At 41.7% G+C, this 14,163-nt stretch overlaps 1 protein-coding gene across 5 annotated transcripts in view; it reads left to right on the top strand.

Annotated features, from left to right (window-relative positions):
* Positions 1-14,163, top strand: part of LOC149445610 (serine/threonine-protein kinase BRSK2) — a 309,301-nt gene that overhangs the window by 249,733 nt on the left and 45,405 nt on the right. For 3 of the 5 annotated variants that reach the window (XM_089653529.1, XM_089653528.1, XM_089653530.1), the window contains exons 14-15: positions 10,315-10,831; positions 11,170-11,218. In XM_089653529.1, coding sequence (XP_089509655.1) covers positions 10,315-10,831; positions 11,170-11,218 — 566 coding nt within the window. The remainder of the gene's footprint in view (positions 1-10,314; positions 10,832-11,169; positions 11,219-14,163) is intronic. The other 2 variants (XM_089653532.1, XM_089653531.1) reach the window with 1 other exon arrangement.

Genomic DNA, 14,163 nt, shown 5'->3' with positions numbered 1-14,163 from the left:
GGTTGAAAACCCTTCCATATACCCAGTGAAGTGACTGGCCTCAGGTAATACACAGAGATGAAACAAATCCTCCTACGTTAGTTGTACCTGTTTATCTGCAGTTTTCTCCACCCGTTTAAAGTGCTGAATTTTAAAGCTTGACTGTGATTTCAGAAAAAAAGGGGCAGAGAGCTAATGTTACACTTTGCAGAGCTCAGTGATGAGAACTCTGAGAGCCGATTGGAATGAAGGGACACCCCCCCCCCTTTCCATACAGCTCACAGGAAATGAGCTGAGGTTGTCAATCTGCTGGAAGTCCCTCCCCTATCACCATTTTTCTCCTGGTGTCAGGAAAACTTGTCATAAGTGACTCATTCTGATAGCAGAGGAATAAAGTAGCGGACAGAAATGGCACTTCGTGCTCCTGATTGAGACAAGTACACACTATAAAGGGATATGCTTTGCTCATGTTTCATGTCTGAGGTTTACCACTTTAACAAGCAATTCGCAGCATTCATCCTTAGGTGCATACTTTCCTAAACATTAGCAGCCTTCAGTGCTCTGTCCAGCTTTCAGCCTCTCAGAAAGTTTTACAGGCTGCCGGCAGCGGAGTTGGACTGTGTTCCTGTGCCTTCAAAACGCCCAGTGTGCATGGGGGCCTTATTGAATAAGAATGCTTGTGTAAAGGAAAGACAATCTAGTCTGGTTGTTTGCTCAGTTTTTTGCATTTGGTTTAAAGGTTAATTCTGTCACCTTTAACCACTTCCCGTCCCATGTACATAAACGGCCAGACGGGAGCAGTGCAGGAGCGGGTGCCCATTTATAAACGTCCACCCACATTCCCTGCCTGTGCGTGCTCCCAGGAAGCGCACATCACCGCGATCTGGTGGCGATCTGTCCTCCGGACACAGCAGAACACAGATCGCTGTACGGGACCTCTGTTTGAGGTCCCAATCATATGATCACTGATTGGCCAATCAGTGATCACATGAATAGTAGTAAGCAAGATGTCACTTCCTGACATCATTGCCTACTACTAGTGAAATCTGTGAATGATCACAAAGGTCACATGGTACAAGGCTATTCGCAACAGCCTTGTACCATGTGACAAGCTGTGACCAATCACAGCTCTCACAGTATTTCTCAATGGCTGCAAGAATGATTGTTTTTACAGCCTTTATGGGTGTAAAAGCAGTGTAAAAAAAAAAAAAATCTTCATCACCCCCCACGAGTAGCACAATGTCACTATGGTGACACTGTACTGCTAAGGCGACAGTATGTTAAAAAAAAACTAATAACAATAATATAAAAAAAGTAAATACAAATGTAAAACAATTTCATGAAAAATTTTAATTTTTGGGTATAAATTAATTTGGATTATTTTTTTTTTAACTAAAACGATAGCTGAATACATTTTGGCCAAGATTTATGAAGAAAGATTATTTATTTGCAAAATGTTATAAGAAAAACACTTTTTTTTTTCAAAATGTTTGGACTTTTTCATTTATATAGCAAAAAATAAAAATCCCAGTGGTGAAAAATACCACCAAAATAAAGTTGTATATGTCTCAAAAAAATGCTAAAAAAATTATTTGGGTACTGTGTTGCATGACCGCGCAATTGTCATTCAAAGTGTGATAGCACTGAAAGCTGAAAATTGGCTTGGACAGGAAGGGGGTGAAAGCGTCTGGACTTGAAGTGGTTAAAGTGCACTCAGAATGTGTTATAATACACAAGTGATATAATCTTTATTTGTTTATTATTCTCCTGTATTGCATCAGCAGTGATGGCATCACTTATGTCAAGAGTCTCTTAACTAAATAAAGAATATGTGCTGCCCAGGGGCGTACTGACCATTCAAGCACTCGGGCACTGTCCGAGGGCCCGGGGTCAGTAGGGGGCCCCATGAAATGCCCATCGTACCTTTTTATAGGCTTTTTTTGAGTGTGGGCAAGGACACAGGGACCCCGTGATCCCCTATTGCCCGGGGGCCCCATGAGTTGTCAGTCCGCCCCTGGTGCTGCCTATAGCATTTATTTAGGATCTTCTTGATTGCTAAAGGCAATGCCTCTACAATCCTCTAATGCAGTTAAGCCCATTCTGAATTTCTTCTTAGATGGAAGAGTACCCTGAAAGTAGTTTACCTAGATATGGTGAACTCTTATAACAAGCTATTAAAAGGAAAAGATACCTGTGTACTATATGAAATGATGACTCCCATGCTGTAAGACCTTAAGGATAACAGAAGTCATCAATTTGTGTAGAGTTTCTCCCTGTGCTGTGATTTTATATAATTGTGGGTGTCTTCTGATATCCTTGATACTTGATCTATGTATAAGATTCACATGATCCAGCAATGCCGGCTTAGTCTAATATTCTGGGTAATACCATTATCCATGCTTCTGGTTTCCTATAGTGTGTGTTTTAATATAGCTACATGCAACATTGTGACATTATTTATGCATCAATGCATACACTCAGCAAACCTTGCTTCTTTATCATCTAAAAATGACAAACTTTAAAACTTGCCTTAAGGTGTATCTATTATTTATCTAGACGTTAAAAGCCATGACCTTATCTTTGTAAATATATTCACCTTATGATGAAATATCATGAGAGACATAGAAGGGCTTCCACTGCTGATCAACAAATTCCTAGGCACCTATACTGTCATTCTGATTCTCTAATGTTTTTGGAGTTACTGTCCGACAGCAGGTATATAATAGGGAGGGACTTTACTTGCTGCATGCTTGCTTCAGGTCTGTGATTTAAAAAAAAAATGCAGCTACTGTGAGGGCCAGCAGCAGAAGGGGACTTCGTACTGATGTAACTGAATAGATAGTAATCTGGGCAGCTGAGCATTTTCCTAATTGGATACAATGAATGTAGCTTTGCTGGCACATTTATTACATTACTGTAAAAGCAATTGTTAATTATTGATTCGGAACAGCATGGGTTTCAATAGTTAGACTGCTTTTAGGAGGGCAAGTAGAGAGCCATAGGTGCCTCTAACGAGTTCACTACAGCCATGTAAAAAATTAAGTACACCCCATGGAAATGGTTGACCTTTTCAACATATTGGAACCGATACACATTCGATCCTACAGATATGCGTCATATGCAAGAAAACAAGAAAAACTTGCCTTTTCAACCATTTATTTAAAAAAACAAAACATTGGATGTAATGGTATATTGTGAAAAAATAAGTACACCCTTGTCATCAAAAGCTAGTGTTGCTCCTTTTAGGTGCAATTACTTTTGTATACCTGGCCACCAGTTTCTAATATCAAATCAGAAAAATGTTTGACCATGTGCAAAATTCTTTGAGTTGCAAAGCATTTGTGAGTTTCTTTCAATGGATATCAAATCAGGCCATCGACTATGGCAGTCTATAATCCTCAATTTCTTCTTTTTTGAGCCATCCCTTGGTGGAATTGCTAGTGTGCTTTACCATATTTCTGGTTCAACTTCAGCTTTTGGACAGATGGCCTCACATTCTCATGTGATGTGATGTTTTGGACAGATGGCCTCACATTCTCACTTTAATGTGATGCAGAATGTATAGTTGACTCGATGACCACAAGCTGCCCAGGCTCTGAAGCATCAAAACAATACCAAAAAACATATTTTCACCACCATGCTTCACAGTTGTTATAAGGTTCTTTTCCTGAAATGCTGTCTTTGGTTAGCAGTAAAAACATATCTACTGTTACCATGACCAAACAACTCTATGTTTGATTAAACAGTCTTAAAGCGGTAGTAAAGCTTGTAAAAAAAAAACGTTTTCCCCCTGCAAGGCAATATCATAATGTGCTAGTATGCATTGCATACTAGCACATTATGAAAAACGTACCTTAAAAATTAAGTCCTCCAGCAGTGCGCTGTCACCGCTGACAGGGCTTCCATCTTCCACCTGTTCTTCCTTCTGGGTTTGTGGGCTCTGGCCATCTGACTAGCCAACCCGCGATAACGTCACTCCCGCACATGCGCACGGGAGCCCCAGGCACAACACAAAGCTCTGAAGGAATGGGATGGGTATGTCGTTCCTTCAGATCTCATGCGCTGGTGACATTACAAGCTGCTTGCTCAATAGAATATAATTTTACCTACAAGTAAGCTTTATTATAAGCTCACCTGTAGGTAAAAATCACCAAAATTTTTACTACCACTTTAAGTACATTGCTGCAGAAGGCCTGGTCTTTGCCTGAATGTTCAATGGCAAACTAATCTTTCTCTAATGATCTTTTTGGACAGGAAAGGCATTATCTTAACGCACATCTCATGCAGGTTGATTGGTTCAACCTCTTTCTGATTGTGGATGCATGCATTTTGACCCCAACTGTTGCAAGAGTTACCAGACCACCCCGTTATCATCTTTTATTATCAAGCAATCAGCTATTGGGTTGGATTTGCTGGGTCAGCCCTGGATAGATTAGATGTTGTTTGAAATCTACGCCACCATTAGATTGTTTTTTTTTTTTACTGTAATGATTGATTTCAAATCATTTAAATCCCTTCCAAGACACATAGGCACCCGCAACTTCCTTTCTGAGGGCCTTAGAGAGCTCTATTGATCTTGGCATGATAACACCACATATGTCAACAGCAAAAAGAACATCAACCCCATATGTCTAAGTTTTCAAAAGACAGGTTCCACCTGCATACTGCTTAAATTGGATCTTTAGGTAAAATAAAAATGGTGAACAGGCAGGAATTATAACGCAGAAGAGGAATGCTTTGTGTTTTCTGCATTAAAGTTACTTACCTGCCTGTCCGCCCCTGTACAGTGAGCCACGCATGCGCAGCTCACTGTACAAATTCGGCAGTGCCGAATCTGACCAAACTCCCGCTCATACGCAGGAGTGACCTCATCCCTGCCCAGCCAATAAAAATGGACAGCAATCGAGACCTGGAAACCAGCCGCCCAATGATGTCAGTGGCTAGATAGGGAGCAGCAGGATGCCACATCGGTGGAGCTGAGGTGAGTATAGTTCCGTTTTACATAAGTTCCAATTATTGGCACTCAATCTGGAACACTAGACTATAAAAATATGGATTTGAAGTGGTGTCAAATGTAGGGGAGTGCTTACACTCTTTGACAGATCTGCATTTTTGCACTCACATCATGAAAATTATTACGCCATATAAATGTTATGTGTTATTGGTTCAAGTATGTCACCTTTATCTGTATGCACTATTTGAATCAATATCAACAATCACCTATATTAGCCCCGTAACAATGAGAATACCTTGCATCCAGAAAGCATTCACAGCTCTTACGTTTTGCCACATTTTGTTATGTTACAGCCTTTTTTTACAACATGGATTAAATTAATTTTTTTTCTCAACATTCTACATACAATACCCCATAATGACAACGTGAAAGAAGTTTGTTTTGAAATCTTTGCAATTTATTAAAAATAAAAAACGAAAAAAAAAACCATGTACATACAGTATCTCACAGAAGTGAGTACACCCCTCACATTTTTGTAAATATTTTATTATATCTTTTCATGTGACAACACTGAAGAAATGACACTTTGCTACAATGTAAAGTAGTAAGTGTACAGCTTGTAAAACAGTGTAAATTTGCTGTCCCCTGAAAATAATGCAACACACAGCCATTAATGTCTAAACCACTGGCAACAAAAGTGAGTACATCCCTAAGTGACAATGTCCAAATTGGGCCCAATTAGCCATTTTCCCTCCCCAGTGTCATGTGACTCATTAGTGTTACAAGATCTCAGGTGTGAATGGGGAGCAGGTGTGGTAAATTTGGTGTTATCGCTCTCACTCTCTCATATTGGTCACTGGAAGTTCAATATGGCACCTCATGGCAAAGAACTCTCTGAGAATCTGAAAAAAAGAATTGTTGCTCTACATAAAGATGGCCTCGGCTATAAGAAGATCGCCAAGACCCTGAAACTGAGCTGCAGCATGGTGGCCAAGACCATACAGTGGTTTAACAGGATAGGTTCCACTCAGAACAGGCCTCACCATGGTCGACCAAAGGAGTTGAGTGCACATGCTCAGCGTCATATCCAGAGGTTGTCTTTGGGAAATAGACATATGGGTGCTGCCAGCATTGCTGCAGAGGTTGAAGGGGTGGGGGGGTCAGGCTGTCAGTGCTCAGACCATACGCCACACACTGCATCAAATTGGTCTGCATGGCTGTCGTCCCAGAAGGAAGCCTCTTCTAAAGATGATGCACAAGAAATTCAGTTTGCTGAAGACAAGCAGACTAAGGACATGGATTACTGGAACCATGTCCAGTGGTCTGATGAGACCAAGGTAAACTTATTTGGTTCAGATGGTGCCAAGCGTGTGTGGCGGCAACCAGGTGAGGAGTACAAAGACAAGTGTGTCTTGCCTACAGTCAAGCATTGTGGTGGGAGTGTCATGGTTTGGAGCTGCATGAGTGCTGCCAGCACTGGGGAGCTACAGTTCATTGAGGGAACCATGAATGCCAACATGTACTATGACATACTGAAGCAGAGCATGATCTCCTCCCTTTGGAGACTGAGCCACAGGGCAGTATTCTAACATGATAACGACCCCAAACACACCTCCAAAATGACCACTGCCTTGCTAAAGAAGTTGAGGGCAAAGGTGATGGACTAGCCAAGAGTGTCTCCAGACCTAAACCCTATTGAGCATCTGTGGGGCATCCTCAAATGGAAGTGGAGGAGCGCAAGGTCTCTAACATCCACCAGCTCCGTGATGTTGTCATGGAGGAGTGGAAGAGGACTCCAATGGCAACCTGTGAAGCTCTGGTGAACTCCATGCCCAAGAGGGTTAAGGCAGTGCTGGAAAATAATGGTGGTCACACAAAATATTGACACTTTGGGCCCAATTTGGACATTTTCACTTTGGGGTGTACTCACGTTTGTTGCCAGCGGTTTAGACATTAATGGCTGTGTGTTGAGTAACTTTGAGGGGACAGCAAATTTACACGGTTATACATGCTGTGCACTCACTACATTACATTGTAGCAAAGTGTCATTTCTTCAGTGTTGTCACATGAAAAGATAGAATAAAATATTTACAAAAATGTGAGGGGTGTACTCACTTCTGTGAGATACTGTAAGTATTCACAGCCTTTGCCATGACACTCAGAATTGAGCTCTGGTGCATCCTGTTCCCACTGATCATCCTTGAGATGTTTCCACAAATTGACTAGAAATTCAGTTGATTGGACATGATTAAGAAAGGCATAAACCTGTCTATATAAGGTCCCACAGTTAACAGTGCATGTCAGAGCACAAACCAAGCCATGAAGTCCAAGGAATTGTCCGTAGGCCTCCAAGGCAGGATTGTATCAAGGCACAGATCTGGGGAAGGGTACAGAAGCATTTCTGTAACACTGAAGGTTCCAATGAGCACAGAGGCCTCCATCATCCGTAAATGGAAGAAGTTTGGAACCACTAGGAATCTTCCTAGAGCGGGCCGCCTGGCCAAAATGAGCGATCGAGGGAGAAAGGCCTTAGTCAGGGAGGTAATTAAGCACCCAGTGGTCACTCTGAAAGAGCTCCAGTGTTTCTCTGTGGAGAGAGGAGAACCTTCCAGAAGAACAACCATTTCTGCAGCACTCCACCAATCAGGCCTGTATGGTAGTGTGGCCAGCCGGAAGCCACTCCTCAGTAAAAGGCAAATGGCGGCCTGCCTGGAGTTTGCCAAAAGGCATCTGAGGGACTCTCAGACCGTGAGAAACAAAACTGTCTGGTCTGATGAAACAAAGATTGAACTCTTTGGCCTGAATGCCAAGCGTTGTGTCTGGAGGAAACCAGGCACCACTCACCACCTGGCCAATACCATCCCTACAGTGAAGCATGGTGGTGGCAACATCATGCTGTGGGGATGTTTTTCAGTGGCAGGAACTGGGAGACCAGTCAGGATCAAAGGAAAGATGAATGCAGCAATGTACAGAGACATCCTTGATGAAAACCTGTTCCAGAGCGCTCTGGACCTTAGTCTGGGGCCACAGTTCATCTTTCAACAGGACAACAACCCTAAGCACACAGTCCACATAACAAAGGAGTGGCTACAGGCAAACTCTGTGAATGTCCTGGAGTGGCCCAGCCAGAGCCCATACTTGAACCTGATTAAACATCTCTGGAGAGATCCGAAAATGGCTGTGCACCGACGCTCCCCATCCAACCCAATGGAGCTTGAGAGGTACTGCAAAGAAGAATGGGAGAAATTGCCCAAATATAGATGTGCCAAGCTTGTAGCATCAAACTCAAAATGGCTGTAATTGGTTCTAAAGATGCTTAAACAAATTATTGAGCAAAGGCTGTGAATACATATGTACATGTGTTTTTTTTTTCGTTTTTTATTTTTAATAAATAAGATTTCAAAATGAACTTCTTTCACGTTGTCATTATTGGGAATTGTTTTTAGGATGTTGAGGAAAATATGTAATTTAATCTATTTTAGAATAAGGCTGTAACATAACAATATGTGGGAAAAGTTAAGCACTGTGAATGCTTTCTGGATGCACTGTGTATCTTGTTGAGCAGTTAATTTCAGCATACTGTAAATCCTAGTCGACATTGCAATCTTTGACCACATTTTTTGCTGCTGCCACATGAGAGCTTATCAACCCATGATTTTATGCCTTCCATCCTTCCAGACAGGAAGATTTTTTTCCACAATACACAACATTTTTACATTTTTTTCACTGCTTCCTCATTTAGGGGATTAGGTGATCTGCAGCTCTGCTGGAAAAAACTCACTGGCATAGAAAGCTCTTGGATGATCATGTCCATACAGTTATACATTAAAGTAAACCTAAACAATATTATATAAGACACTGTGCTGATCCAAACATTCAAAACATGACATTGTAATTCATAAAATTAAACACTGTAGCTCAATATTCACTTGGCCCCATCACTACATGGCCACTGTTGTCCTCTTTTTGAAAACTCCAGTTGCATGGCTTCTGTGGTGGTCAGCTGAATATAAGGAGTATGACATATGAAGATCAGGAATGTCATAGAAAAATCAGAAGTCCTTATGTGTATTCTCAGTCCAGACCAGGTACTTAATAGTACCTGGTCAAAGAACGCTCAATCATGTGCAAGAAGTAAAAAACAAAACTATTTTTGTTTGCATATGATTAGATGATGAGGGTAAGCAGAGCTTCAAATCATTGTACAAGCTTAGAGAAAATTCCCTTGCAAAGTGAATAGCCTATTTGGCTTTATGTATAAAAGAAAGAGTATCAGAATGGTAACTATGCAGCTCGTATTTTTAGAAGTCAGCAAAGGAAGCCTCTATGTTTCTCTTACAACAGGTTGGGCCTGTTTAGCTTCAAGGTTCATTTTTTAATGGATGCTAGCTGGTTAGATCATCTGTCCTATGCTTGTATATCTCAGGGACTCTGGCTGTCTGTTCACTTGAAACACTTATTGTTAAGGGGTCTTATTGCTGGATTTTGTAAATGTGGAATGTAAAGGAGAGGAAGTGGGTGTCCACAAATGTGCTAGGTTACTAGAAACTTCACTATGGAGACCTTTTATTCCAGTGGCCAAGAGATGAAAAAACTAAGCTGGACATTTGAAGGACCAGTGTCCATCTAACATTGAACCCATCACCTTTGAGTGACACTTTGCATGTAAGAAATAGCTGGTTCTAATAGTGATAGAAAAAAAAAGCTTCAATTATTTTTTTGTGTGGACACTGCAACATCAGGGACCAAGAAAGGGAGTGAGGTTTGCTGATATAATCCATTTTCTCTGGTGATGCTATAACAACTGTGCTAAAAGGCTTAGCATTTTCTGTTGCTACTGAACTGCTCTCTGGCTCTGGCTGCTCTTTGGGATTTGCTTCTAACGTGCATGTCTTTTTTTCTTTTTTTCATTCTTTGGTCCACATTGTTGGCTGCTATCTTTCCTTCCATTTGACCCTACGCACCCATAATTGACCACGCCGATACCTTCCTCCGCCCATGGCTGCTTGGCTCTTATATATTCATGTGTGTTTGATCTGCAATCTTTTAATCTGTGTGCATGTGTTACCTTTTCTTCTGCATATATGTATTGCTGGAATCATGCTTCCTTTCAAATGGCATTCATTCTCTGGCAATTATTACTCTCTGCCACTCTACATTTCTTAATGAATCATTCCTCATCTTGCTTTGTGTGTTTTCTGTCCCCTATCTCATTCTGTGACCCTGTATTCTTATTATGTGCTTTTCAATATCCACTTGACTTACTATTCCCTCTATTATTGATGTATTATTCCTTGTTGGGTTCTCTGCTATCCTACTTTCTTCTCTATCTTTCTATTTGCCTGTTTCCTTTGCTTTCCTTACTGCTTTTTCACTCACAGCCAATAAGGAGGTTTTTTGCCCTCCCCCAGCCCCCTACCCCACCCTCTTCTCCTCACCCCACTAAGACCTCTGATTCTTCAGGGCATAATGATTGCCCTCTTGCTCATCCCAAAACCCATACCTTCCCACCTAAGCCCAGGTCTTCAGAGAAACCGCTTCAGACCACCCGGTCCAACCCACTACCTGCCACAAACTCCCCAACTGTCCCCCCGCGGGCTCCTAATTCTCCCGCTGGGCACAATGCTTGCCGAACAGCAACCAAACTGCCCGCATCTGATCTGGCCCCCAAATCTGTACCCCTTATACAGGTTACCCCTCATCCGTCACCCCGTGGCAGCCCCCTCCCTACTCCCAAGGGAACACCTGTGCACACGCCTAAGGAAAGTCCAGCAGGCACCCCTTCACCAACCCCACCATCGAGCCCAAGCATTGGTGGGATGCCATGGAGAACAAGACTGAACTCTATCAAGAATAATTTCCTGGGGTCACCAAGATTCCATCGTCGCAAGCTGCAAGGTAAGAGAGCGTTATTAAAATATCAGGATACATTGGGTATGGGATGGTGACTATTTACTCTACATAAGAATAGAATTTGTACAAAATTAAGTAGAGCAAACAGTGCTTTGTTTACAACCTCTATAAAAACTGTTATTATGCCACTGCCCTCAATTGCTGGTCTGAAGTAAAATAGGTAAATATAATGACCATTGTGCCATAACAGCACTCATTTGTCATTGAGACAGAATTTAGTTTGTGATTTGTCTGTACAAGACTGAGAAGAAAAAAAATTAAATACATAATGGGTCTTAGATGATATTATTTTTATTAATAACAATCTATTAATATGTGTTCAGTTCCCACAGCTGATGAAATGACCAACTTGACACCGGAGTCATCTCCAGAGTAAGTATTTTGGTACCTCAAATTCTCCATAGGTAATGCTTTAAAGGTCTTGGCAAGATACCAGATTAGAGTTAAACGTCAGCTCTGGTGCTAGAAATATTGCTCTCATTCTGACATTTGCAGTGATACATCATATGTGTAGTGCAATCACCGTTTAATGCACGTGGGACCTATGTGCATGTTCACATTTTTGCATGCTATTACAAGGGATGAATAATATGGGCAGTGACAGGTACTTTTTATTGAGAGATCTGGGGTCTGTTAGACCCCGGGTCTCTCCTCTGCCCTCCAAGGCAGCTGATCAAACAAAGATCGGTTTCATCGGCTGCCTGTCTGGCTGGTACAAGCCAGTAAACACACAACCATACAGAAAAATGGTGTAATACAAGTCACTTCATTCATCACAGAAGAAAGGGAGGAATGGATATTTTTCCCTGTTCTCTGTCTGCAGCCAATCTGACCGAGTGTAGCGGTCCCAGGCAGCCCAGTGGATTGGGACAGCTTGGGAATGGCGGTGTATATGGGGAGGACCTTTCCACACCCTATAAAAGTGATCGGGCAGCTGTAGAGCCGCTCAGATCACTTTTACATGAAAGCCCATTGCCAGCTGCAAACCTTGATAGCAGGATCATGGCTAAATTTAAATGGTTAAATCACAAAAGAAAGTAAATCTTACTTGTCAATGTGTCTTGAGTAAGAGTCACATAAAGCAGAAAGCTCAATTCATCATGGTTCAAAGTATGTATGGGATATGAAGTTCTTTGTTCTATCTTCCCTGGTGCTGTTTAAGGCTAGCTCTGAGATTGGACAGGACATTTCTCCTACCTCCAACAATACCGGTGCCTGACTGGACAAACAGTACTTTTAAAGTTTCACAAGAAATGTGGGGGGGGGGGTTGGCAGCGGGCAAGTGATTTTAGACAGAGAAAAGTGTTGTTTGACAAAACAGTCATCTCCTTGCTAGCTGCATTGTCAGACATCCATGGAGAAAGGAGGGGTGTTCAGCTGTCCAACCTCATACAGTAGCTAACATTAGACAGTACATAGGAAAAAGGGACAAAGAACTAATGTACTTAATTTCCTGAGGAACAGGAGAGATTGCCAAAATGTTGAGACTTTTACTTTTTTTTTCTTAAATCAGATCCTTTTTTTATTGAAAATTAAGTCTAAACATACTCACACTTATACATATACAGACACCAATGTTAAGTCAATACAGCATTGGGCCAAATTGCCCCATATGGCAAAACATTAAAAAGTGAGCATAAATAAAGAAATTGAACTTAACTTTCTGCTTCCAGACGATGTAGAAAACTGAAAATATATAGGTGTTCACAGTAAGTTTGTAGGATATAGCATGAGCATAGACACATATAAAAACAAAAATAAAAAGACAGGAAAAATCCACTTTAGACTAAACTAAACTTTGGTGAACAAGCTGCCTTGATGTGTCCATTTTCACTGAATAAAATAAAGGTAGACTCGACTTATGAACTGCCCCAATGCACGTCTAATATCTCATGAAATGAGAAATGTGAGTTTGGGGTATTTATAGTGATGTTTGACTATGGCCATGCATATCTGTTCAACAGGCAATATGCTATGAGGTAAGGATCGGGAGCATTATCATATCAAACCAGAGAAGACTCCCCTGCTTAGTATTCTATCCCTGACTAATTGGAGTGGTGCTAGACTAGGTGTGCCCAGCCATGAGTCCCAAATATTTGTAAATTTCCTCGGGCAACTCCTATGTTTAAAAAAAATTTCTCTGTAATTAAAGTGTCATTGACAGCCTTAATCTTAAGCCATGCCATATGAGAATGGGGTGTGGGAGATAACCATCTCTGGGCTATACATTTCTGGGCAATAAATAGCACTCGAAAAACTACGATATACATATGTGGAGTATATAGTTCCTCATCTAGCTCACTCAATAAACAAATCTTAGGGTCCAAGGGGAGAGTGAGGTTCCAAATTCTATTGATCATTTTGACAATGGACGTCCAATACATTGTCAATTTAGGGCACTTCCATAACATATGGAGGAGGGTGCCTTTGTCTATTTCACACCTGGCACAAAGTGGGGAGTCCCCCCTGTGTCAGACATGTAGTCTTTGAGGAGTACGGTGAATGATAAAAATCTAGGTAAGCTTTTGGGCTGGTGATAGAGAAACATTAACCACTTGCCTACCGGACACTTTTACCCTTTTCCCACCCAGGCCAATCTTCAGCTTTCAGCGCTGTCGCACTTTGAACGACAATTGCACGGTCATGTAACACTGTACCGAAACAAAATTTTTATCATTTTTTTGAGACAGATAGAGCTTTCTTTTGGTGGTATTTATTCACCACCAGGTTTTTTATTTTTTTAAACAAACTAAAAAAGACTGAAAATTAAAAAAAAGTTTTGTAAATAAGTAATTTTTCTCCTTCGCTGATGTGCGCTAATGAGGCTGCACTGATGGGCATTGATAGGCTGCACTGATGGGCATTGATAGGCAGCACTGATGAGGAGGCACTGGTAGGTGGTACTGATGGGCATTGACAGGCATCACTTGTGGGCATTGACAGGTATCACTGATGGGCACTGAAAGACCACACTCGTATATGGCACTGATAGGCAGCACTGACTGGCACTGATAGGCAGCACTGAGTGGCACTGATAGGCAGCACTTATTGGAACTGTTAGGCGGCACTGATAGGCAGCACTAACTGGCACTGATAGGTGGCACTGATAGGCAACATTGATTGGCACTGATAGGCGGCACTGTCTGGTACTGATAGTTGGCACTGAAAGGCAGCTCTGATGGGCATTGATATGTGGCATTGATGTGCACTGGTATGTGGCAATGATGGACACTGACAGGTGGCACTGATGGGGCTATACTGATCATCAGTGCCCTGATGATCAGTGTAGATGTCCCCTCCGAGGAATGCCGCTTACT

The sequence above is a fragment of the Staurois parvus genome, unplaced genomic scaffold (genome assembly GCF_062004578.1).
Source record: "Staurois parvus isolate SC_StPar_1 unplaced genomic scaffold, SC_StPar_1.0 ptg000715l, whole genome shotgun sequence".
In the NCBI taxonomy this organism is placed as follows: Eukaryota; Metazoa; Chordata; class Amphibia; order Anura; family Ranidae; genus Staurois; species Staurois parvus.
Note: the sequence above shows the minus strand (reverse complement) of the source record. Positions and strands in the feature narration are given on the sequence as shown.